The 25,543-nt window shown below is 53.8% G+C and overlaps 1 protein-coding gene and 1 long non-coding RNA gene across 5 annotated transcripts; both read right to left on the bottom strand.

The window, feature by feature from the left end:
• Nucleotides 1–4,327: 4,327 nt before the first annotated feature.
• On the bottom strand, nt 4,328–7,565 carry LOC136792710 (uncharacterized). Its single transcript, XR_010836918.1, has 3 exons — nt 7,452–7,565; nt 5,225–5,357; nt 4,328–4,842 (listed from the first exon to the last, which is right to left on the bottom strand). It is a non-coding gene; the product is annotated as an uncharacterized lncRNA (long non-coding RNA).
• Nucleotides 7,566–10,171: 2,606 nt separating this feature from the next.
• CIDEA (cell death inducing DFFA like effector a) lies at nt 10,172–23,902 on the bottom strand. Of its 4 annotated transcripts, none has more exons than XM_067014835.1 (5): nt 23,230–23,902; nt 16,581–16,725; nt 15,740–15,886; nt 12,556–12,737; nt 10,172–10,504 (listed from the first exon to the last, which is right to left on the bottom strand). In XM_067014835.1, exons 2-5 carry the CDS (start codon nt 16,710–16,712, stop codon nt 10,357–10,359), a joined length of 609 nt encoding a protein of 202 aa, XP_066870936.1. In that variant the 5' UTR covers nt 16,713–16,725; nt 23,230–23,902; the 3' UTR covers nt 10,172–10,356. The 4 variants fall into 4 exon arrangements, with proteins under 4 accessions (XP_066870936.1, XP_058896185.1, XP_058896186.1 ...); XM_059040202.2 differs by having other exon boundaries at nt 23,549–23,882; XM_059040203.2 differs by lacking the exon at nt 23,230–23,902 and adding an exon at nt 22,953–23,205.
• Nucleotides 23,903–25,543: the final 1,641 nt, after the last annotated feature.

The raw sequence follows: 25,543 nt of genomic DNA, 5'->3' as shown, positions 1-25,543 counted from the left end.
CCTGCCCCTAACACGGATGGGACCCAACCAAGGGCACAGACAGGCTAAAGACACAGCAGCTACAAATCAGGCTTGTGGAAACCATTCCTGCGTCCCACGTGGGAAGCCTCTCATGTGCACACCAACCCTCGGTCCATCTCTTCTCCCCCCCCCACTATGGCCATCCCTGGGCCACATTCCGTGTCACAGTCACTAATGGGAGGAGGGGGCCCTGAAGCAAGCTCAGGGATGTCTGGGCAGGGAGTCCTGATGTCCCGGTGGCCCCAAGTGGGAGGGGAGCCACCCAGGGCCCGGTCTGGACAGAGACAGAGTTCTGGGTCCTCGCCTCCTGTCTGCTCGCTTTCCACCTCCCACAGCCCCTCCCCCTGCCCTGTTTCCTCCATGGTCACCACGTGGGGTAAGGACCTGGGGCCACTGTCCAGGTCTGGATATAGGTGGGGAAAAGCCCCCCAACCCCAGGAACAGGTCTCACTGCTCCCTGCCCGTGTCTGAAAGTCATGGTGACGGGGAGGTAGGTTCCATCCTGTCCTCTCCAAATCCTGAGGAGCCCCTGGAGAAAGACCCCAAGGGACCAGGTCAAGCTCTGGGACCAGGCTGGTGGTAGCCACCTGTGGCCTTATTTGCAGCTAAAACCCTAGGTTTTGACAAGTGTAATGACATGGGACCATTGTGCTTCTATGTGATGTGACTCTTGGTGGACAAAGGACAGTGCTTGGGAAGGGAGTGGCTGTCCACCCGTGCTCTGTCAGGCAGGGGCAGGTGCTGGGACCGGGAGTGGAGGCTGGGCGGTGCTGTGGATGGGGGCGGGGGTGGGGGGGCGGTCTGGATTCCTGGGACGATTGGGAAGGGGCCACCGAGTGCCGAGTGCCAAGCCTCTGAGCTGACTCTTGGGATTTTCTGCCATCTGCACCTTCAACAAAGCCGTTCTGAAGCTGTCAAAGCTCCCTCCCTGGAAGTTCTGCAAAGGGGAGCTCAGGTTCTGCTCATCTAGCAAGTGGGCCCTGGGCCCGCGTCCGTGGAGCCTGAATGTGGCTGGTGGGTCCACCTGAGGGTCTTGGTTATGAGTGGAGCCTGCAGACCTATTATATACTGGCCCCCATCGTGCTGTCTAGGAAAGTATATTTTCTTGGGTTCTAATTCTTTGGAAAAGTCGTATTTCATATATAGTATTTAAACAAATATTTGACCAACCAGAACACCAGGCTCACAGGCCAAGTGGATGTGAGAGGAACACTTATTCCAGAGGCCCAGGGGCTGCGGCCCTGCCCAGTGCAAGGCCCCCAGAGGTCAGGGCCTGACTGCATCCCTCGTGTGATCACAGCCGGGCCAGAGACCCAGACCTTGTAACACAGGGTCACAGAGCACCTAATGCTTGGGGTGGTGTGCGGGTTAGACCATTTGGCCCTCTGCGTGATGAGCTGCCCTCTGCCTCATGGATTTCAGTTATTCCATTGAAAAATGAGACCAGCCTTTCCAGGCTCAGCATCTCAAACAGCAACAACCACCTCTGGTTTTACTTTAGGATGAAGAGCCTCCCTTTCTCAACAGGGAAGGTGGCCAGAGTGGGGGCCTCCGGGGGGCTGCCTTGCTGGATGAGCATGTCACGGGGTGCAGGGCTTATTTATTTCTGTGTAAATCTGATTACAGAAGATCTGGGAAACTCGAAGAGAGTTCAGAATAAAGCCACAAAGATTCTTCAGGATTTTAGAAAGATGAAGGGAGGGGAAAGAACCGCGAGGGAGAGACAGCAGCCCTGATGGGATCCAAGTGCTGCAGTTGTTTTCATCTCCAACAGGCCTTTGGAGAACAGGTGTGGAGCATGGATCATGTCTAACGGATGTTATTTTAAGTTTGATAATGAGATGTCAGGGGTACAGGCAGCCTGCTTTCACATGCTTCATAGGAAGGGTGGGCGTGTGTGCTCAGAGGGGAAGAAATGTGGCTGAGTGTTCACAAAGCCCAGCCCAGACAAGGCGTGGGTGTGCATTTTGCTTCGGGATTATTCTTTCAACTTTCCCGTTGGTTTGGAAACTGCAGATGAAATGGTGATGGTGGAGGATGAACTGAAGGATTTAGCCGGCCAATGGGGAGCATAGCCAGCCAGCAACAGTCCCAGGGCTCTCTAGGTGATGGCGAGGTGATGGGCTTTGCTTCCTGACTGGGGACAGAGAGGGTCAGAGGAGTGTGGAGTGGCCAGAGGCCAGGATGGCAGCTCCCAGGGACAAGGAGGATGTCCCCAAAGGGCCTCCGAAGTCTGGAGGTCTTCAAAACCATGGCAGGTTCCCTTCGTCCACAGGAGCCAAGTGTGGGGGCGGGGGATGGCATATGAATCCCTATTCCTTCCATGAGGGTCACCAGGCAGCTGGGGACACAGCTCCTTCGAGTCCAACCCAACCCACCAGCGTGAGCTGTGTGTCTATCCTGTGCTGGCCCCGTGCTGTCTGGGATGCAGTGAACAGCCAGGCTGCCCAACTAGTAGGATAACTGGACATCAAAGGAGGCCGGGCTCTCGCTCACAGCTCTGCCCGCCCCACCTGCCTCTGTGTTGGGTTCATCTGGACGGTGGTGAACAGGTGACAGGCACCCCACACACACACACCCCACCTCGGCCGATCTTGTGCAGGGTTGGGAACAAAAGTACAACTCCGTTTTCTGTGCCTTTTCTAGACAAGAGTCCAGACAGGGTGGGATGTGTGATGGTAAACCCCTGGAGGGCCAGAGGAAGGCCGCACGGAGGGTGACTACAGCCTGTTTTGTTCTATGCGCGCGTGGGAAGTGAATTGAAACTCTGACGAGATGCTCAAACCTGCCTCCTGGAAGCTCTAGATTCAGACAAGTCAATCTCCTCATTTGCAGGTGAGTGAGTAGGACCAGACGGTCTGTAAATTCCCTGCCAGCTCTCACATCCTACGACTGATCAACACCCATCCTAAGTTACATCAGACAAAACCCAGCTCACCTAAAATGCAATCTGATAGTCCTGAGTCATCTGTTTTTAAAGAAGTAGTGAGCATGTATCCAGGAAGTGCACAATGAAGAAGAAATTCATGTATAAAGCTGAGTCTAGAAAATCAAATTTATAACAGATGTGAGCGGATGATAACAGAATTATTACCACATTCTGTAGCAAAGAGAAACAATGTCTCACCCATAATGAACCCAATGGCTTTCACCAGCCAAGCCTCACCCTCTGCATTCCTTATTTTCTGAAATGTGGAGTCAGCTCCATCCTGACCACCTTCTCTGTTCCCTGGCCCAGTGTAACCGTCTTCAGCTTCTTGTAAAAGGATGGGCTCTGAACGGGGTGACAGAACCCTGGGATCTGGTCCCCCGTGACCCCCTGACAAGCTGTGTGACCACGGAGCCTGTTTCTCCCTCTGCAGCATGTGGGGGTCAAGGGCTCTGCAGCCAGGTGTCCAGAGCTTCCCCCCACCCCGGCCCCTTATCTCAGACACACAGGCAGGGTGTGCGGGGCTGGGACAGAGGCAGCAGCTATCAGTGAGGAGGGTGGAGGGGACACAGTGCTGGATGGGGTGGGGGTCCAGAGGCCGCCAACTGAGACCAGCTCTGTAGGGTTCCCATCAGGGGCTGGGGAGGGGGAGGTGAGGAGACACGCCTTCACCAGGGTTTTTTAAACCAGCTGAGGCCCAGCAGCTTTCAGGACTGGCCTTGGGCAGGTAATATTTTTTTAAATAGTCTTTATATTATTTTTCATTAAAAACTAAAGATGGGGCTTCCCTGGTGGCACAATGGTTAAGAATCTGCCTGACAATGCAGGGGACACGGGTTCGAGCCCTGGTCCTGGAAGATCCCACATGCCGCGGAACAACTAAGCCCATGCGCCACAACTACTGAGCTTGTGCTCTAGAGCCCACGAGCCACAACTACTGAAGCCTGAGTGCCTAGAGCCTGCGCATCACAGCAAAGAGTAACCCCCGCTCGCCGCAACTAGAGAAAGCACACATGCAGCAACGAAGACCCAAAACAGCCAAAAAAATTAAAAATAAATAAATGAATAAATAAATAATTTTTTTTAAAACCCAAAAAACTAAAGGATGAGTTTTGCAAGATATGAAGTCCTGGAGATCTGTACCCAACAATGTGGATGAAGTGAACATCACTGAACTGAACACTTAAAAAGGGCCACAATGGTGCATTTCAGGTGATGTGCTTTTTACCACAATTTCTAAAAAGGAGAGTAATAGACAAGCTTCAGAAAAGTTGGGAAAGACTGAAAACTAACAAAAGACAACATCCAACTCCCAAACACCATTAATTAATTAATAACATTTGGACACACTTCCTGCTGTCTTTTCTTAGCCCTGATGTCCATCCCTCTAAGAGGAAGGCCTTTGCGGGGACTGCAGGCCGGAGCCCATCCAGGTGGAGGTGGCCTGGGAGCCGCAGGATGGCACCCAGCCGGGTGGGGAATGGGTGGTGCTCTCCCAATGGCTCTGCCCAGCATGCCTCCCCCTGCCATTTCATCCGCACCCCCCGCAGGAGAACTGCAGTGTTATCTGTCCCCTTCTCTGTGACTTCTGCTGTGTCCTCTCCTTGGGGACATTGGGGCACATAACTCACCACTAAGAAAGGTCAGTGCCGTGGGGAGTCTGAGGTCGGGCAAGTGGGCTTCATTTTGGCTCTGCCGAAGGGTGATGTGGGCTGTAATTGCAGCTCCGCAGGGTCGCTGGGCATATTGTGGGGGGATATGGAAAGTCTTCTCTCTCTCTTGGCGCCCCACACAGCAGGCGCTCGGCATGTGCGGTTGCTACCCCGTAAATGCACATCTCCGTCCCGGGTTGTAGAAGGCAACCTTGCTTGCTTGCTTGAGACCACTGGGATCTAAAAAATTAAGGGTACATTAAGCAAAATAGAAATTGATCTAAGTGATTATATGATTTGGAAGGTAGTTGGTTTTTTTTGTGTGTGTGTGTATGATGGAGAAATATATACTCAGCCACCTTTTATTTAAAATCAAATATTGACTTAGTTGATAGAACAAACAGTAAGTTCCACCTTTTAGTCGGGAAAGAGAGAAGAGGGCAGGAGGAGAAAAGGGGAGAGGAACACAGAGAAGGGCAAACAGAGCACCGTGCTGAAGGGGGTGAGAAGTACGGGGAAAATTGGCCGTGCGTTTCCCCGGGAACCGTACCCCGGAACCTTGCCTGGCCCTCAGACCCACTCACTGGCAGCAAGGCTGCTAAGGTCAGGGGCTGGGTCCCACCTGCTCCCGTCGTAGGATGCTGTTTAAGTCTTCAATGATGATTCATTGATTTATTCCGTTTTCTTCAACAGTCCTTACTGCATCCTGGACACGGTTAGGTCCTGACTAGAATCCTCGCGAGGTTTAGTAACGTCTGCAACAGATGAAAAATAACATTTATAATAATGTGATGTGCTGGAACAAATAGTGATCGCCATCATGCTTACTATTTTCATGTTAATATTAAGGAAGCAGGCTGCCCATGAGTGTGTGCATGCAGGCTTGTGGAAATGGCTGAAGGAGAATTCGACACGACCTGTTTGCACAGGCAGAGCAGACCCCTAGGAAAGCACGGGCAGGGCTGGCTGGCTGGCCGAACCAACGAGTCCTGGCAAGACGTGGGATCTGCCCTCCAGGCTGGGAGCCTCGGGTACTGACTTCTAGGCTGGAGGGCAGAGAAGCCACTGATGCAACTGGCCTTAGGGCAAAAGCCCTGGACCTGCAGCTTGGAGCTGAGCTGTGCACCAGAGAGCTGGGGTTTTCTGGGACACCCAAGCCCCAGAGGACGCCCCGCCTGCACATCCAGAGGTTGATTGGTAGTTTCCAGTGCCTTGTGGATGATGAATCCCGTGAGCGTTGATATACATGCCAGGGTACATTTTTTGTGATAAATATGTTATAGGCCAGAACTTGTGTCCACTGATTAGTTATCCTTGTCTTTGCTTTGCAATATCATTCGTGGAAAAGATTTAATTTTGCATGTCCCTGCTCTAAACTCTGACCTTTGGTTCCAGTCACGGAACTTTGTTTCCCTGTGGTTTGGACGCTGCTGTGGGTCCCTGGCCCCAGCCTTCCTAGGAGCTGGAGCCTCTCCCTAGGCAGCCCCCACTTCTTGTTTCCTGCTCTCCTTGGCCACTGCCTCTCCCTGCCATATCTCCTGCTTGGACCTTGGACCCCTGACAACAAGCCCTGTCCACCTTGGGGACTCTCCTTCCCCTTCCTGTAAGAGACCCTCAGGTCACCTCCTCACCTGCCCCCGGCGCTTACAGCTTGCCTGCCCCTCCTTTGCACATCTCTGGATCTTTTGGACCTGATCATCTTTTTTTCCAGCCCTTCTTTTCACCCACTGGGCTGTTGTGTAAGGAGAAGCTTCCAGGAAAGATATTTAAAGCTATGTTGCACTTTCACAACTAAAAGCACAACTGGGAATGTTTGTCTTTTTGCTACATAAACCTGTAGATTGGATTAAATTAAGTTAATCTGCATCATCGCCACCTGCAGGTGCAATGCTCTGACGGGCCCTTTTTCTGGTCCCAGATTCCAGTTGGATGTGAAGCACCGAGTAGGTGTGTCAGGGCTGAGCTCTCATCTGCTCCCTGCCCCATGTCTGCACCAACCGCACACCATGCGCCCACCGACATGCCAGGTGCCCAGGTGCCCAGGCATTCCACGTTTAGAAGCCTTGCCTCCTGGGCTGGGTTATAAGTTCCTCAGGTTGGAGACTAGACTTCCTGCGCGTTGCCTGTAATACTCAGCATGTGACTTAACATGCAACTGCACTGAATAAATGATTGTGAAGGAAGAAAACAGGCACAGAATTCACAGCCTCGAAGGACTTTCCTTTTCTGAAAGGGGGGCCCAGAATATTACAATGGGAAATGAAGAAGAATTGTATAATTCCTCCCTAAACAAAGAGGTTTCCACCAGGGTTTTGTTCGAGTTAAATATAAAGTCAGGTGGTGCTTTTAAAAGAGTCAGAATCATTCACAGCTGATTATGATCCTCCAGGTATTTGCCGGAATTGCTTTCCCACCTCTCCTGCTGGTTTGTGTCTGGTCCTGACTGCTCCCTGCAGGGGTGGTGCGCATGGAGGGCAGGTGGGGAGTGGCCCTGCGTGCCTTCCCTCTTCAGAGGCTCTGGGCTGGGCGGCTTTCTCTGCTGACAGCCTTGCTGGGAGGGTGCCTGAGATAAGGTACGAAGTACCGACATGAAGCCGTGTGAATTCTTCCTTCTTCCCCACAAGAGAGCCCTGGCTTTTTGGAGAGTCAGACGCAGCTCAGGCCGAGCCCGCCCTCCAGCTGTCTCAGCTGTTGCCAAGAATGCGGTGGGTGGCGACAGCGCCGGTGCCCACAGGCCCCTCTGGCCCCAGATTCAGAAAACATCCCTCCCCACCCACGCCCACGGCTCAGCTCACCCCGATTCTATAGCCCTTCCCTCCTAAATCTATGTGTGACCAACTCCCAGATACCTGCCATGTGGCTCGCTCATCCTGTCCAGGGAGAAAGAGAGGGTCCCAGTGCCGGGAAGGGGCCTGGTCCTTCTGCGATGTGTTCACCCACCGTCGTCTCCAGGCAGCTACCCACTGCACCTTCACAGGTGAGGAAACCAAGTAAACCATCGAGCCACACATTTTGACCCCAGCTTCTTTTATTTTTTAAATTCATTTGATTGGAGTAAGAACACTGAACATGAGGTCAACCCTCCCCCAGTTCTCAGGTGTGAGCTGTATGACTGTTGACTCAGGTACAACCAGCAGCCACTAGACGTCCTCACCTGACTTCACTGAACCCATAACCCACCACCTAGACCCTGGCTTCCTGAGCAGGAGACAGGCCGGGGCTCTGCAGCTCTGCCTATATGACTTGTTTCAGCTGCAACAGGATTGACTAGAAACTCATGAACAGGAGAACCGCTGTGTCGGATGCTCATTCCAGGGCGGGCTGGGGGGTCGCAAGACTTTTCTGTTGGGTGAGACTTTCCCGCCCCCCGCCGGCCCAGCCTTCCAACGCAGCTGCCCGGCTGCCTTCACTGAGGCCCCCGCCCCCGCAAATCTGGCTTCCGCTCAACACAACAGCTGGAAAAGTGGCACCTTGAGGCCCCCGACTATTTTTATGAGGCCATCTGCCTCCTGGACAGGCCTGGCCGGCCTCAGCAGGCCTGAGGAATCCCACAGCAGGTGGTGACAGCTGGACAGCTGGGGACACCGGCCCTGCCCTTGACTGTTCTGGGGATGCTGGAAATGTGGCCTGAGGACATGGAGGGGAAAAAGGATGCCTTTACCAGTCGCAGCTCAGGGCAACGTGGTGCCTGGCTTCCTCTCCATCTCTGGAGCCCTGAGGCCAGCCCTGCTCTGTCTGCCGTCACCAGGGTCTGGGTGGTGGGCTGGGAGGGGAGCCCCCAGGTGTACGGGTCGGAAGCTCTGGCCATCTGCGGGTCTCACTGCACAGAAGGGAGGGCGCAGCACCCAGAGAAAGCACTGGGCTCCTGCTGGTGACGAGGCCCCGAGGTCCCTGCCGCAGACTGACTGAAAAACTGCCAGAGCAAAATCTAGCTCCTTTTTTTTTTTTTTTTTTTTCCTGTACGCGGGCCTCTCACTGTTGTGGCCTCTCCCGTTGCGGAGCACAGGCTCCAGACGCGCAGGCTCAGCGGCCATGGCTCACGGGCCCAGCTGCTCCGCGGCATGTGGGATCTTCCCAGACCGGGGCACGAACCCACGTTCCCTCCATCGGCAAGCGGACTCTCAACCACTGCGCCACCAGGGAAGCCCAATCCAGCTCTTTTGTAGAAACTACAATCATCAATCATCGGAGAAAGGAACGCGCATCCCCAGAGAGGAAGATGGCAGAAAGGAGAGAGGAAACATCCAGAGTTTTCTTTTTGCACACAATTTATTCATCACGTGGGAGCAGGAGACAGGAGGCCGGTGGGTGGATGCAGGTTGTTGGAGGAGCTCGTTCAGAAACTCCCAGACTCTAAGCCGTCCTTCTGAATGTAACCCGCTTCCAAGACACCTGTCCGTTCCACATTCTCCTCCTGCTTAATCCCCCTTAGAACAGGCCAGGGAGCCCCTGGACGCAGTACAGAAAGGGTGCTGAGTCAGAGAGACGGCTGAGTCAAGGCATCAGGGCACTGAGTGAAAATTCCTTTTTTGGAAGCCGGGCCGCCCCTCTCCAGGAGGCCAAATCCCTGGGAAGTGATGCAGCCCTCAGTCAGAGAGAGGCAGAAGCCGCCCAGCGGAAGGTGCTGGAAAGCCATTTCCGTCCTCCACCCTCTCTTGGGAAGGGCTTCCAGCAGAGCTCCTTGTAAGGGAAGCGCTCATAGCAGAGCCCACAGAGCTGGTGGCAGCACCACCCACCTCTGCCAACCTCCCCACCCGCTGCATTTCCCCCAGAAGGAGGGGAAGGGGGGCCCTGAGATGCCTTTTTTATTTTGCTCTGTTTGAAAAAGAGGCTGTGCTCTGAGGAATGCGGCTGCAGTTCCTTTACTTCTGCCCCTCCTGCCTGCGGTCCTGGGCTCCCAGCCCTGCTGTTGGGCGTGTGAAGCAGGGAATGGATGGGAGTCAGGTCGGCGTAGCAGGGGTCTGAGGGGATCCGGGCTGTGATGGGGGTGGGGGCGGGGGAGCACGAGTCTGGGCCCAGGGCTCTGACTGTGGGCGGTTCTGTGCTTCTGGGACAAGCTGTGGTGTCTCCCACTGTCCTGGGCTGTCAGCCAGGAAGGGGACAGTCCTCTGTGGCAGCATTTCTTAGGAGGAAAACCACAGATCCGAATGGCACCTGGCTCCTGCAGGTCTCCTAGTCTAGCAACAGCGCCCCGTTTCCCCCCACCCCGGGAGCCGCGCTGCCCCCTCCCGAGCCGTGTGGTCCGGGCTCGCCCCGCGTCCCTCGTGGCCTGGGGTCCCGCCCGACTCGGCCATGCCCGCCCTGCATCAGGCCGCGGTTTGGAGCAACTTTAAGGAAAGGTTGCCAGTGCAGTTCATCACCTCCAAAAATTCAGATCCAGAGGCTTTCGGGTCACTGGGCTCATTCAGGACCGACACTATAAAACCCCACAGTAACATCTGACCTTCCTGTCTCCTGACAGACTTAAAAGTGATTGCACGTGTTACCAATGCATCTCTGGCTGAGTTTTGCTTCTGTGAGTTTTGTGTGCTTTTCTGACATGAAGAAGACAGGAGGAAGAAGTGCGGTATCACAGCAACTCTCTTGACTGGTTTATTGTGGAGCCGCAGGCCTTGTGCTGCCTCCGTCCCCCCACCCCATCCCCACCCGTTCCTGAGCAGGGGACAAGTGGTGGGAACACAGTGCCTTCCAGATGCGTCCCCCGGAGAGGGACCTGCGGGGTTGAGGCCAGCGGAGATTCCGCACTGTGTGCCCCTATCCACTCATGATCACCCGGCGAGGGCGTGGGCCGGGCACCGCCCGCTCCTCTGTGTCAGCCAGCACTCGGAGCATGTAGGTGCCCGTGTGGACGAGACACTGGCCGGTCACTTGGGCAGTGTGAGACAGGAACCACAGCAGCCTCCTGCAAGAGACGGGGCGGTCGGGCGGAGCGGCGGTCCGGGCCCGTGGGGCAGAGGACAGGGGGTGCCCACTCCCACCCCCACATGCGCTCAGGGCCACAGAGCCCACATCCCAGCACTTTCCAGTCCCAGCTCCCAGGGCACAGCCCCTCATCGCTGAGATGTGGGCGCCGGCTCCGGAGGTCTGGGTGGGACCTAGGACTCTGCGTTTCCGGCACCTCCCCTGCCACTGGCCTGGGACCACTCGTCCCCTGGCCTCTCCCGAATATGGCCTGTCACCAAGTCACTGGAACATGCTGAGCGGGCGGCCCAGGCAGCACAGGCTCTGTCCTCCTTTGGCCGCTTGCTAACCCGGGCGGCCTTGCCGGGGCTGTGGAGCTTGTGGCTAAACTCAGTTGAGTCGGGGTGAAAGGAACCCCAGGCTGGAGTGGACTCCACACACCTGCCGTTGCGACCCTGTGACCCAGTTCGCTTAGGGCTGACGGGACACCCCAACTCGACCCTGGGCATCTGAGCCCAAGGCTGACCTGGCATTCGTGTTGTTTCAGACTAAAAAAGAGCTCTAACTCAAATTCTTATTCTCTACCAAGTCCAAAGCTGAGGAATTCAACGCATTTTAAGGTCCGTCCCTTCACAAGGAACCAGGGGCTCGGCCGCACTGGTGGGGACCTCCACTCCTGGCATCCCCGCGGGGCCTGGCCGGCAAAGCCTCATATGTGGGAGATGCAGCTGCTCACACCACCCTCAGATCCACCAGATGGTGAGAATCAGTGTCAATAAGGCTGGGTCGTCTCTCGGGAAAGATTTTGCTGAGGCGGGTTCACTTTCTTTACACTTATCTAAGTTGTTGTAACTCTCCCGTCTCACTTGAAAAATCAAGCAATCAAGCTGTTCTCTCCTGTCTCAGCAAAAAGAGGAAGCTCACTGGGGAATGAGGGGCGGTGCAGATTCCAGCAGCAGGACAGTAACTGTTGTCTGGGACCAGGCCTCGGTGACTCTGGGTGGGAAAGGAGGCCAAAGGAAGCCACTGTCTGCCCACACGACCATGTACCGGGCGTGCAGCCCCGTCAGAAGGACCAGCCTCATTTCCAGAATGAGGAAAGCCTCGTTCCCCGCCCGCACTACCCTGCCCCATGCTCCCCTCAGGGAAGCCGTCCTGGGACAGCGGAAGGAGGGGACCAGCGCACCAGAGAAACAGGCAGGCCCGGCCGGGGAGCTGTGCAGGAGGCATCAGGTGTCACGTGGCACCTCTTAGGCGAACTTCAAAGACCTCCTGCTCCTGTCACCCTCTCCCTGCATCCCCCCAACCCGAATCCCTTCTTCAGAGGCTCAGTGACGGATTAACGGAGGGCTGGAAGCAGGTGTATTTAGGGCCTATGAGATCAGAGAACTTGGAAGCAAACTCCTCATTTTAAAGATGATGAAACTGAGGCTCAGAGAAGTTGAGTAACCTGTTAAAGGTCACACAGCTGGCTGCTCAGAAGCAAGGCTGGGTGGGAACCCCTGGTGCAGGGCTCACAGGCCGGGTGTCAGGAGTGTTCCTGGTGCACATAGAGAATTTGTTCAAACTGTTTTGGGGTACAGATCGGGACCCACCTTCTCCAGGCCCGGCCTGTGGGGTAGGGGTGCTCTGGCAGTGCGTGGAGAGGGGCAAGGCCAGCGCCTCCTGCCCACCAGCTTCAAGTTCCATAACACAGAACTACGTGTGCGAGTCCTCATCCAGGTTTGGGGGCTAATCTGCACAAACCAGGTCAGAATCTCCTTGGCTCTGGTTTTAGCTGTCATTGCTGAGAAATAAGGTTTTTAAATGCACAGCTCTAGCTTTTAAAAGGAATTTGGTTCTTCTTCCTATTTATTATTTAGGTTTTCTTTCCATTTCGTATTTATTGGTCTTTGGAGAAAACTATGTATTTTGGCTCAAGTTTTTGTTTTCTGAGTAAGTCTGTGGCGTAAGAGTTTTCATGACAACACGAGTGAGAGTCAGGCCAGGGCTCAAGGGGCTGGGGACGGGCTGCCTGCCATGTCCAGACTCTCTGGTCCCCAAGTCTGTTACCTCAGCAGGGCCTTGAGCCCTGGGCACCGGACGTCGTAGGACACCGAGTACATCTCATACATAGTGGCTTTCACGTTGAGGCAGCCGATGACATCCTTGGGGTTCAGCTTGTACAAGTCGAAGGTAACTCTTGCAATCCCCTGTCTCTTTGGAGGCTGGTGGGCTGGGATGTAGGTACGACCCTAGAGCCGTGGAGGAAGAAAGCCTGCAGCACTGGCCCCGCTGTGACCAACAAATCCTGTGCCTCTGGTTTTAGGCTGGTTTCAGCTGTCCTGTCAGCTTAAAATCTGTGACTAAGCCGCTAACTATTCGAGGAATGTTTTCAGCAGATCAGTGTGCTTATGTTGCCATGGGGTCCAAACCCATAAGAAAGTGCCCTCCTCCAAGCTGCTCTGTTCAGTGACCAGAGATGAGTGTGATTCAGCTTCAGGGTCCAGGGGTCAGTGGACAGTTGTGCCGGTGACTTGAGGTGGAAACGCACTCACCCTGGTCACCTAGGGCCACGCGGCTGCCTGCTGATGACTGCGCCACAGCCCGCCTGACGGCCAGCGGGCACCACGGAAAGTGCCAGAATCCACGGCTAAGCCAGGGCTGGTGGCGTGTGATAAATCGTGGGCTCCCCTGATTTCTAGTTCCTGCCCTGGAGGAAGGTTGGTCTCTTGGGGACACTAGTGGGACCTACTCTCGGTCTACCTGAGACCCTTGTGGTTGGGAGAGAAGGTCAGAGACCTCTATAAATCCCAGGTTTATAAACAGTCTTCCCACAGAAGCTTTGAGAGGAAACAAGAGAGAACAAAGCTGTCCCAGGTACACAGCCCAGGTATATGTCCCAGGTACACATCCCAGGTACATGTCCCAGGTACACATCCCAGGTACATGTCCCAGGCACACGTCCTGGTGGGTGTGCAGCAACATGGTCCTGCAGTGTCCAGGATTCAACTAGAGGTACAACTTTCATGAACCTTAGGTGTTGGGAGTAGTTGAGGCTGTGAGTGTTAAACTGTCTGACAAAAATCTACTAAATTTGAATTTAAACCATAAATTTCCCTAAAAGCACCCAAACCCTCTTGCTGGAGCCCCTCTTCTCTTCCCGCCACCCCCACCCCCCGCCCACTTGACACACGATGGTTGCAGCCCATCGACTAACACACCGAGGTCCTGCTGCCTTGGAGGGGGTGTGTCTGTCGTTTAGAAAACGTTAGTAAAAATTAAGATTACAGGGGCTTCCCTGGTGGCGCAGTGGTTGAGAGTCCGCCTGCCGATGCAGGGGACACGGGTTCGTGCCCTGGTCCGGGAGGATCCCACATGCCGCGGAGCGACTGGGCCCGTGAGCCATGGCTGCTGGGCCTGCGCGTCCGGAGCCTGTGCTCCGCAACGGGAGAGGCCACAACAGTGAGAGGCCCGCATACCAAAAAAAAAAAAAAAAAAAAAAATTAAGATTACAGAATCAAGGGGTGAGTTCCACCTGAGCCCCTGACATAGCTCCTCTCTGACTCATGAAAGTTTTAATCTCACTCCCCCAACATCCTTGGTCTTGAGTCAAAATCGAGATGCCTCCCCAAACTCGGGACCTAACGGGGGTGTGGTTTCCATGATCTGGACCCAGGAGCCCCCTGAAGATGCTCTGAGGACCTGCTCCCCACAGGACAGGCTCCAAGGCTTTGGGTTGAGGAAGGGAGACCCCTGGTGGCTACTTCTTGGAAGTTCTGGCCAAGTCAAGTAGCCTCACTGAGAAACCCCTACAAGTGGGGCAGGACTTACCAGCCCTGAAGGAAGGAGGTCCAGACGCCTAAGACTCCGCATGAGACTCACGTCAACCAGGCTGTTACCAGACAGAGAAGCCTCCTCCCACCCCGAGAACCACCATATCGGTGCCACTCTCATCCACAGCCTCCTGTCACCATCCTGACCCCCAGCTCAGCACCCACCACACGGGGGCTTCAACCTGTCACATGGCGACCGACTCCCCCACTAAGTAAAAGAGGATTTCACTCGCAAAACAAACAGAAAAGACCCTTCCCTCCTGAATTAGTTTTCTGGGGCTGCTGGGACCAATGGCCACAAGCTGAGTGGCTGAAAGCAACACAGACTCATGCTCTGACAGTTCTGGGGGTTGGAGGTCCTGAGTGAGCCGCAGGCTGTCCTGCTGGGGCTGCCGTCCCGGCTCCAGAGGCGCCTCTGTCCCTCGGCCCGTCTTCCCGTCACTGCTCTCTCTGCTTCCGCCCTTGCTGACCCTCCTGTGTCCCCCTTACAAGGACCCTGTGATGACACCGCCCCACCAGGCAATCCAGGATCATCACTCCATGCCAAATCCCCTTTGCCATGTAAAGTGACACGTTCCTGGGTTCTGGGGATGAGGACGTGGGTCATGGGGGCTGGAGAGAGGGACCAGCTGGGTCAGGAGCATCAGTGAATAAACTCTGTCCACTGATGCTTCCTCGCCGGGTCTCTGTAAACTACATTCCAGCTTGCGTGGTTTGGGACTCAGCAGTCCCTAAGCCTCAGGGGGGCAGCTTGAGGCCAGGTGCTCAGGAGAGAGCTCTGGGCAGCTGTCCACCCAGCATCCAGCAGAGCTGGGGTCACTGGCTGCCCACAGGGGAGACGCCAGCTTCCCTGCCTGCTTCCCTCTCTGGATCCTGGTTTCCATAAAATGTTAGATTCTGAGGATTTCCCTTTCTCGAAGGTCAGTTAGGCATATAAAAAGATGTTTGAATATTTTGCTTTACATTTTTAGGTGTTTTATGGTGGGAGTGTTTTCCAAGATATATAACCTATAGTTTTCTCAGAAATAAAACCCTTTATTCTACCCCTTTGCTTGCCTAAATCACTGTGTTTACACCTACACACCCCTCCCTAATTTTACCAGCTGTGTCAGCTCACCACCTCCTGAGGTCACAGGCAGTGAGTGGTCACAGGTCATATCCACACACTCTAACCAGATCTGTAGCCCCTCACTGGCCAAAGCCTGACCCGCAGAATTACTGGCTCTAAATCACATAGTCCAGGTTCATAAAGATGTCAAGTTTCCTAGAAATAGTTGAAAGCATCCCTGGAGGGTAGGAGATCCAGTTATCAGGTGAACACAAAGGAAGTATTTGGAAAGTGGGCCAGTCAACCCCAAAGTGGAGACCGCACTTTCATAGGTGAGAAGCCTTCCCAGAAGCTGCCCAGACAACACGCTTACCGGTGTCCACTTCTGTCCCTTCTCCAGGACCATGAGGTGTGTGTTGTCCCCCAGGGTCTGGAAGAACTCCTCCGTGTCCACCACGGTGCCATCCTCCTCCAACACCAACATGACCAGTCCGCTGGTGATAACCAGGGCATCCAGGGTCTAGGTCAGAACACACCAGCATCACGGGGTGAAGTGAGAGACTCCGTTTGGACCAATCCATGGCATCAACTAAGTCATAGTTCCAGAAGTGTTGGCCGATTTTGAGGGTTTTAAATGGTAAAGATGTACCTTACCTGGTGTCTGTGACTCAGCCTTTGCTTGGAAAAGAAGTTAAAAAATCAAACGGACCTAACTTCTTCGGAGGTTTCAACGACATGAGATAAGGGATTACAGTGAATAATATTCAGTTTCTAAAATGTCCTTTTTATTTGGACAAATAAAAAGAATGACCCTGTATCTGTGATACTTAAAGAGCCCACATCTCTGTCGCTTCAGAGACGGCGTGTTGGATTCTCATTTCTCGTCTCCAATGAGAGTCTATGATTCTTCCTTATCTGGCGATCGAGGACGCTGTTATAGGTTAAGGACAATTCGTCCCTGGCCTTTATAACCAAAACCAGATTTCTACAGTTGCTGCCTCCTATATTCCCCCTGTCAAAGAACCAACGCCACATTATCAATTGATGGCTACTTTGAAGGTTTTCGTCTCTGTACCTAAGTCTTTTATGGGAGAGGGACACAGCAATATTCCCTTTAATGTCAGAAGGCTCCCCCAGACCCTCTGAGGCCAGCACACAGACCCTCTGTCTCTCACTGGCTTGTTCCCAGGACCCATGTGGGCTGGTGGGGGTACCTTGGTGAGGAGCTCCTGCAGGCTGCTGGCGGTCACCCCTCGGCGGCTGCTCCTGTCATGGTTGGAGACCCGGAAGGGGCGAGCAGGATGCCTGAGGGGTGTGAGCAGCACCTTCTTCGTCTGCGACCCCATAAACGTCAGGGGCCTAGAAATGGAGGGAAAAGTAAAAACAAATTGATGTTACTTTAAAGAAGAGTTTTTAAAGAGAGGTTTGAAGTACACAGAAATAAGACAAGCTTAATATTTGCACCTAAAAGAAAGGAAGCCAATGGCTGGGGATGATTAAAAATTGTGTACCTGACATCCAAGGAACAAACAAATACATAAAATTTAAAAATACAACCATCGTTACACCCATTTTTACCAGAACGTTCAAAGCCCTTGCAGTAACTGTGTGAGAAGGAAAGGTAAGGTTATCAAAAGAGAAATAACAATTTTGTTCTGTGAACATGGGTTTTAGAGCTGAAAAATCTAAGAAAATGATTTCTCCAGGCCATGTAGTAACTGAACAGAGTTAAAGAATTAGGCACACACACAAATAGTTACACATTTGCACAATAAGACAAAGCCAGAAATTTAAAAGCCAGATAGTGTTCACTATAGCAATAAACTAATTGTTTGAAATTAGGATAAATGAGGGACAGCAGAACCCTGTAATCACTGCGGCTGGAAAACCAACCACTTCAGACTGTATGTCATGTGGCGCTTTGGAGTGAGTTCCACATTTATCAAAGAATTAATTTAACAATTCACCACAAAAAAGGAACTAACATAGGAAAAGAAAACAACATACCAAAACCAAATCAAGACAATTTTCTGAGAAAAAAATCCCCAACCTTTGATTATTAAAGTTTTGTTACCTAGCAAATACTAAAAAGTAATAAAGTGAAGGATAAATGAAAAACACCTGATAAGTAGTAACTTTAGTAGTTTTTTTTTAACATACACATATTTTGCTTTATATGTATTAACTCAATCCTCAAAAGACCGAGTTTTCTCAATTTACAGGTGAAGAAACTCAGACCAGAGAGCAGCCCCACAGGTCAGAGCTGGGATTTAGACCAGGCACCTGGTCTCTGCCTCAGAAAGGTGATCTAGATGCCACAGGCTAAGAAGGAATAAGAAAAGCCTGCATATCAGTGAAGAGGTGAAAATTTGACAACAATCAAAGAAATGCAGAACCACCTTTGACACCATGGGTGCTCTTAAACCCACATGCAAGAAGTTGACTAAATAACTCTGGAGGGGACTAGATGCGCCTTGCTGGTGGGGCTGGAAGGGGGTTTTCAGTCTCTGTGGTGACCAGTCTGGCACTGAGGGAGGAGCTCCACCCTGGACAGTGGATGTTTTTATATCAGGAAGGTATCTGTAGAGAAATTATTCACAATATAAACAGAAATCAGCAATGTCCCAGGTCCTGCTTTGTGCTGGCCACTGTGATAAATGTTGGACACTCAATCTCCTCAGACTCCGAGGGCCTAGGACCTGTCACGGCACTGTCCCCCAACCCCGAACAGCACTCAAATAGGTGGTGACTATTTGGACAAATCCTTGTTCAGTGACAATCAGGAGATGAAACAAAGGGCTTTATTTTGGGGGACAACCTTGAAGAAGATACAAAGTGAGGACATGACTGCTTTCTGACACTTATAGCAGTTTGTCTAGAGTAACTCTTACGAAGGTTAAAATTCTAGGAATACCTGCCCTGTTTGCCAGTGTTGGCCACCTGCATATATATACTATATATACACACACCTGCATCTATATACATATGCATATATATATATATCACACAGTCATTTATCTATCTATGCTTTATTTCACCAACTAGACTGGACTTTCCTTATGGACAAAGGTGACAACCTGGACTTGGGACTGGCATCTGAAATGCGGGGGGTGGGCGGGGTGCAGTCTTGTGGGGCTGAGCCCTCACCCTGTGGAATCTGATGCCATCTCTGGGTAGATGGTGTCAGAACTGAGTTCAGGGACTTCCCTGGTGGCCCAGTGGTAAAGAATCTGCCTTCCCTGAACAACCTGCCAGCGACTGAGAAATGCTTGGTGCTGTGTGGGAAGCCCCTCCCCCATCCTTACATGCTAGAATTGGTGTCACAACCCCTTTACCTAGATTGTCAGCAAGAATTTGGTGTGACGCATATTTAGCCGGCATCAGGCTTGTGCCTCGCTACTGCAGGCATCCGAACACCTGCCACAGCCAGCAACGTGCTGGATTTTTATAAATTTATTTATTTATTTTTATGTTTGGCTGCATTGCGTCTTCGTTGCTGCGCATGGGCTTTCTCTAGTTGCGGCGAGCAGGGGCTCCTCTTCATTGCAGTGCACGGGCTTTTCATTGCTGTGGCTTCTCTTGTTATGGAGCACGGTCTCTAGGTGTGTGGGCTTCAGTAGTTGTGGCGCACGGGCTTAGCTGCTCCACAGCATGTGGGATCTTCCCGGACCAGGGCTCAAACCCGTGTCCCCTGTATTGGCAGGTGGATTCTTAACCACTGTGCCACCAGGGAAGCCCTGTGCTGGCTTTTTAAATGTATTAACTATTTCATCACCTGACAAGGAAAGCATTACCCCATTTCTCAGGTGAGAAAACTGAGGCTCAGAGTGGTTTCTCAGGGTCACCCAGTTAATAAGGAATCTTTCTGAACTTCAAGTCCCAAGCAGTAAACATTGGTCAGAGCCAGTGAAGAAGAGCTGCGGACTGGGAGGACGGCCACAGCTCCTCTCCAGGGTCACCACCCAGCCTGTGGCCAGCTTGGCAGCTGCAAGGGGACTATGCCTGGCCAGTGGTCCCCACATGGCTCTCCCACCAGAATTAGAGCGGCCCAGAGAGGGAGTCCAGGGCTGAACCGACCCAGCGGAGGACCTGGCACATGGCCTCCAGACCTCTGCCCCAGTTCCAGGGAGTTACACAGGCTCCTCATTACACAACATGACAACCAGGGGCCCACGTTCTGCTGGGCTGGTGCTCAGAGCCCTCCCCGGCAACCCGGTGGACAAGGCAGCAGCAAGGATTATCCACACAATGCTTCACAGCTGGGACCTGGCTCTGTTCTCAACCTCTGTTCTCATAGCATCATCGGAAACTTGAGCTCGCGGTGAGGAGGAGAGAAAGGTACCTGCACACTGCCTGACCAGGCCAAAGGCGAGCATCTCAGCTGAGTACCAGGGAGGCTCAGGGTGTGGAGTCGGGGCGGGTAGGTTGCCCACTGGTGAAACCCTCCTCTGGTGCGGGAGACTGGGGCCTGCCAGCAAGAGCCTCCCTCCCCCCAGAGCAGGGAGTCATTCCTCTGTCCCCGAGTAAAAGACAGCTAGGGCCAACCAGAGAAGTGGGAGGGTGGGAGGACAAAGTTCACGTCTTGGAACCTGGACCCAGGCCCTGGGGGGTGGGGGTCAGTGGCACGCCCTGGGCTGAAGAGCTCTGACCCAGTTAGTCGTGGTCTGTATCTCCTCATCGCCACCTTTGTGAGCCCCCAGGTGATCCACTGACCTAGCTCCGCCCACCACAAAGCCCTCACTGTCTTTTAACTTCTGACCAGATTAAGTGCTGGCAGTCACTCCCGGGGCCTTTCCTCCTCGCTGCCCTGAGATAGCAGACCTCAATAAAGAAGGACGTCCAGTTATTGCTGTTCTTACGCCATATGTTTCCCAACAGAGAACTGGGTCACTGTTGGAGAAAAGGCTTAGGAGCCACATAAAAAGGCCCTGCAGGCGTGAGCCATTCTTTCCAAGGAACAGGATGAGTGATTTGATGTGCTGAATTATATATAATCAAGACTATCTTATAGATGATGTAAAAAGGGGTTAAATGATATCTTAGGTACACTAAACCTGCTTAACAAATACTACACATGCTTACTCTGCTCCAGCGAGAGGAACAGCAGGGACAACCAGGTACAAGAACAAAGCAACGTATTAATCCAGCTCAATTCTTGTCCTCTTAATGGGAACATTTATGTCACTGGCCACTAGACCAAGGCTGAAAATGTGTTGCTATTCCCCCTGAATGCTGTACTACATTGAAGTTGTCACAGGAGTACTAAGAAGACTTAGAATCCAGCTTTTGGCAACCCCTCATGTTGGCCACCCTCTAATCCCTGGGAACGTGCAGGCAATCACACAAAACAGGAAGGGAAATAGCTCAGTACACAGAAAAAAAAAAAACAAACAAGGAAACAAGCTCTTCAAGGAAATAGACTGTTTGGGGAAATCAAGACGATAAGAAAAGTCACTTCATAGAACATTCTGGAAAATTGTGAGGGTGTGTATCTCCCAGAAGTGAAGGAACAGGGAAGTCTCTGTATTCTTCCTGGGGGGAGTGAGGACACGTCAACTCGTAGAGTGGGAAGTAAAGCAACAGGCACAGGCTGACAGTGGACATGAACCCCACTGCAGTGGAACAAAGCTGGCCCACAGGTCAGAAGGAGGTGTCTTTCTAGGCCACCCTGATGGCCTACACTGATGTTTGTTCTGAAAGTGCTGGGGGAGAAAAGCAGGCCCGGGAACAGGCCATCAGGTGGACAAGTAGGGCCCACGTGAAGAGATAAAGCTCAGACAGAGCTCTGTGCCCAAAGCCGGGTGACAAGGACAGTGGAGGGAAGGGAAGTGTGACCCCAGCCATGGGAATGCAGAGAAGGGGCAGGCCTTGGAAAGCATCCATCAGGCTTGGCGGGGCCTCCGAGAGCTGCAGGGACAGTGGCTGAGGGACAGTCTTGGGGGTGGTGGGGTCTCACTGCAGCAGGAAGCAGAGGAGTGTTGGCCCCTGCGAGGCTTCCTGCTCCCCAGCGGGCCCAGCTCATGACAAGCAACACATGGGACATGTAGGCCTCATTGGGAGCCCCATGGGGGGACTGTGGCAGCTCCTGGCTGTGCCTTGACCCACCCAGCAAAATGCTTGGCTAGAAAGCATATCCAATACATGACTGTGAAGTCTTTGAACACTTTGAATATTATTAAAATAAGAGTTTAGACCACAAAGGAGTAAGCATCAGTAACCTGGGAGATCGACTTGTAGAAAAGTCAATTCCTTGCTTGCATCACTAACAAGACTGGTCAAATTTGCACTGAAAGGGCAGCTTTTCAAAACCTAGTGTTCCCTGTTCAAGGAAAGAGGTACTAAATAGCAGCTACTTTGCACAAAGTGTTAAGGAGATCAGCTCTGTAACAACCTCAGGGTCAGTGTGAATGTTATCAAAGCCAGAACACAAAGTCAGAGCAGGCTTCATCTGTGGCAACACACACCCTGTGGACACCCTGGTTGTCCAGAGCTGAGCCAGGAGACCTCGGGCTGCAGCTGCTGTGTCTGCAGCCTGGACTCGGCTTTAAAGAAGGCAGAAGACAAAAGTTTTTCTTTTAGCAAGTGTTACAGATGGTGCAGAAGCAGGTGGGGTCCCAAGAATTAGAGCAGCTCAGTTCTCAAGCAGGAACCCAATGACGGTGAGTCCCCACATGTGGTCCCTAGCTCCCAGAACCCTGCACTCAGGTCTGTCCAAGCAGATCAGTCCTTCCCCATGTGCTCATCTGCCAACATTTCAGAAGCAAGTTGCTTCCACCTCACACAGAGACGTATTGGGTTTGGAATTGTGTTGTAGGGTCAGGTACAGAGGCAGGGGCAGCCTTAATTCTTCAGGCCTCGTCTCCTCCCCCTGCAGGTCACACCAGCCAGGGCTTAGGGCCCCCTCACAGTCCTTGCAACTTGGCCCACGCAGTGCTGGGAGGACCTAGCAGAGGTCCATGGGAGAAAAGTTTGGAGGATGCACTACAAACTGTCAGCAGTTGCTACCCTTGGGAGTGGGACTGGTGGGCGAGTGAAGCTGGAGGTAGAGGAAGAAACCAAGGGTCTTCCCCTTAGGCCTAAACCACATCAGTGAAAATGCATGAAAACGTCTGTTTCTCACCTTTCCTTTCTGGGCTCCTGTTTTTAAAGAGAAAGCCCAAGCAGCAGACAGCGCCCCCTTCCATCTTGGCGGCTCTCTCTAACCTTGGGCCTGGCACAGATCCCCCTTTAAGGACCCAGGTTCAGAAGCTTACAGATCACATTCCCCTCTCTCTCACCCACCCCATCCCTCCACCCCAGTCACCTCGGAAAACCTGCATTTTAAAGAACTTAAGGAGATGTTCAGAGAAGCAGGATCCCTCCCCCAAGTCTTTAAAGTTACTGTCACCAAATATCTTTAGGATTTTACAGACAAGGATTGGTTTGGGTTTCCTGGGTGTGAAGATGAACCCAAGAAAAAAAGTGATGCAGGGCCTGGGTCACGGGCGCATGGACCGGAAGAGGAGGTGGCAGGCGTCCGCGGGCCCGTCTACCCCTCTCCGCCCCCCAAAGTGTCACCACTTCCCCCCAAACTCCTCCTTACAAACCTGGGGGCTCAGCCAGCACGGCGAGGGAGCGTCCAGGCCCGGGCGCACCCCGGTAAGCCCACCACGCTCGGAGCCGGAGCCCGCGCGGCCCTGAGGGGTCAGCTGGCCGCCTCGAGGGCGCCCAGCGTCCCCACCAACGCACCTCGTCTCGTCCCAGCTCCCACCACGGTCCGAGACCCCGAGAAGCCTGGCCGCGCGTGCGCCCAGGCCTCCCGGGACGGGGCCCCGTTTGCAGCCGCGGCGGTCGCGGCTAGAAATACAGCCGCTCCGCACTCACCACGGTCACCTGTTCCGCGGACGCCCGCGCACCTCGGGAGCCACACCTGGTGCTGGCGGCCGGCCGGAGGCGGGAAGGAATCGCGCGCGTCCTCCGGCTGGGCGCCTGGGCGCAGGGGCCGCGGGGTTGGGGGAGCGCAGGGAGAGCGGGGCGCACAAGGACAAGGGGCGCCGGGGCGCAGGAGGACCGGGGCGCAGGGGGACGAAGGGGGTTAGGGGGATGCGGGGACAAGAGGCGCCGGTGACGCAGGGAGCCGGGAGGGGGCGGGGAAACGAAGGCCCCCGAGGGTGGCGGGGGCGCACGCCCGCGGGGCACTAGCCTGAGGAGGGCTCCGGCGCAGTCCCGGGCCATGTCCATCGCTCGGGTCGCTGCGAGGCCGGCCTCCCCGGGCGCAGCTTCTTTAAGCGCCGCTGCCGGCCCCGCCCGCGTCCACGCCCCTTGGGCTGCTGAGGCCGCGGAGGACAACAGTCGTCACGACCTGGAGCCCAGCCGCTCCGCAGGCCATAGGGGGTCGCTGGTCGGCCTGTCGGAGGTTGGGGCAGTCGGGGACACCACCACGCTGGCAGCGTGGCCTCGGCTGTGGAAAGGCGGGTGTGGCCCCAGGATTTGGGAGACCGTGGGGCGGGATGCACGCAGGTCCCCCAGGGCCGCGCCAGCCGCTGCCTTTGGGGCGAGGACCCGCCCTCAGGGCCGACCTGCCAGGCTGTCTCGCGGCCGGGACAAGGGGTAGAGGAGGTGAAGGACCCCGGGGACTTAACAATCCTTTAGCCACAGGGACGGGACTTTCTCAGAGTAAGGAAGGCGAGAGAAAACACCAAGCCAGGGCGAGGGGGTAACCCAGGTCCTGCTTGCGTAGCCCTCGGGATGGGAAGATGCAATAGCGCCTGTTCAGACCCCAGAAGGGGCGGGGCTGTCAGGGATTCCATAGTTCTTAATTGCGAACTTGGAGCGGACTCTGCTGAGCGGGTTAAGGAGTGGGGTGGTCTCCCAACCCCGGCGCTTTAAAAGGGGTAAACCGGGATGAAAGTGTCCAGCGCTGCCCTGCACGCAGGGTGACTGGCCCTCGCCTTGTCACCCTGCTGCCCGTGCTGCTGCGAGGAGCCGGTTTCCAAAGAGCTGTGACCTGACCTCTGCCTTGGTCCCAGGACTCACTTGACCAACAAACAGCACAGCAGGCCCTTCTACCCGCGCTCCGCCTCCCTTTAGTCACAGAGACAAACACATGTCTTGCCCTGAGGGTCACTGGTGTCACCGAGATGAATGTGGAGCCAAAAGCAATTTCCTTCCAGAGTCCTGGACTCCACAGGGCCTGCCCCAGGTAAGGGGGCTCCTGCCCAGAGCCCTGTGGCTGGACTGGGCCTTAGCTGCCCCTCCCCCGACCCCCTGCCGTGGCCTGAATGTTTGTGTCCACCCCACACTCATATATTGAAACCCTAATGCCCAGGGTGATAGCACTGGAAGGTGGGCTTTGGGAGGTGCTTAGATTGTGAGGCCGGAGGCCCCATGGATGGGATTAATGTCCTTATAAAAGAGGGTCCAGAGAGCTCCCTCACCCCTTCTGCCACATGAGGACACAGGGAGAGGATGGCCAGCCATGAACCAGGAGGAGGCGTCACTAGAACCCGACCCTGCTGGCCCCTGATCTGGGACTTCCAGCCTTCAGAACCATGGGCAGTATATCTCAGCCATTCATGATAAGTCACCCTGTATACAGCATTCTGTTAGAGCAGCCCCACCAGACTAGACACGCAGTTTGACAAATGAGAAGGTGAGTCCAGTCAATTCAACTCCCCTCTTTAAAAACTTTTTATTGTAAAAAATTTCAAATATAAAGACATATAGGGACTTCCCTGGTGGTGCAGTGGTTAAGAATCCACCTGCCAATGCAGGGAACACGGGTTTGATCCCTGGTCCGGGAAGATCCCACATGCCGTGGAGGAACTAAGCCCATGCGCTACAACTACTGAGCCTGTGCTCTAGGGCCCACGTGCCACAACTACTGAGCCTGTGTGCCACAACTACTGAAACCTGAGTGCGTAGAGCCCACGCTCTGCAACGAGAAGCCACCGCAATGAGAAGCCCGTGCACCACAACCAAGAGTAGACCCCGCTCCCTGCAACCAGAGAAAGCCCGCGAGCAGCAACGAAGACCCAACGCAGCCAAAAATAAATTAATTAAAATAAATAAATTTTTAAAAAACCTTAAAAAAATATAAAGACATATAGAAAGAACATGCCATGAGCATCCTTATACCCAGTGCCTGGATTCAATCACCATTAACATTTTGAAATATTTGCTTGTTTTCTTAACCTGT

The sequence above is a fragment of the Kogia breviceps genome, chromosome 15 (assembly GCF_026419965.1).
Source record: "Kogia breviceps isolate mKogBre1 chromosome 15, mKogBre1 haplotype 1, whole genome shotgun sequence".
NCBI lineage: Eukaryota > Metazoa > Chordata > Mammalia > Artiodactyla > Physeteridae > Kogia > Kogia breviceps.
Note: the sequence above shows the minus strand (reverse complement) of the source record. Positions and strands in the feature narration are given on the sequence as shown.

Excerpts from the sequence above, each read along its gene's own strand:
- CIDEA (XM_059040202.2), bottom strand. The coding sequence starts at position 23,586 with ATGGACATGGCCCGGGACTGCGCCGGAGCCCTCCTCAG. Across the intron at positions 16,726-23,548 it reads TGCGCCGGAGCCCTCCTCAG|GCCCCTGACGTTTATGGGGT; the intron begins GCTAGTGCCCCG and ends CTCCATTTCTAG. Across the intron at positions 15,887-16,580 it reads TGCAGGAGCTCCTCACCAAG|ACCCTGGATGCCCTGGTTAT; the intron begins GTACCCCCACCA and ends GTTCTGACCTAG.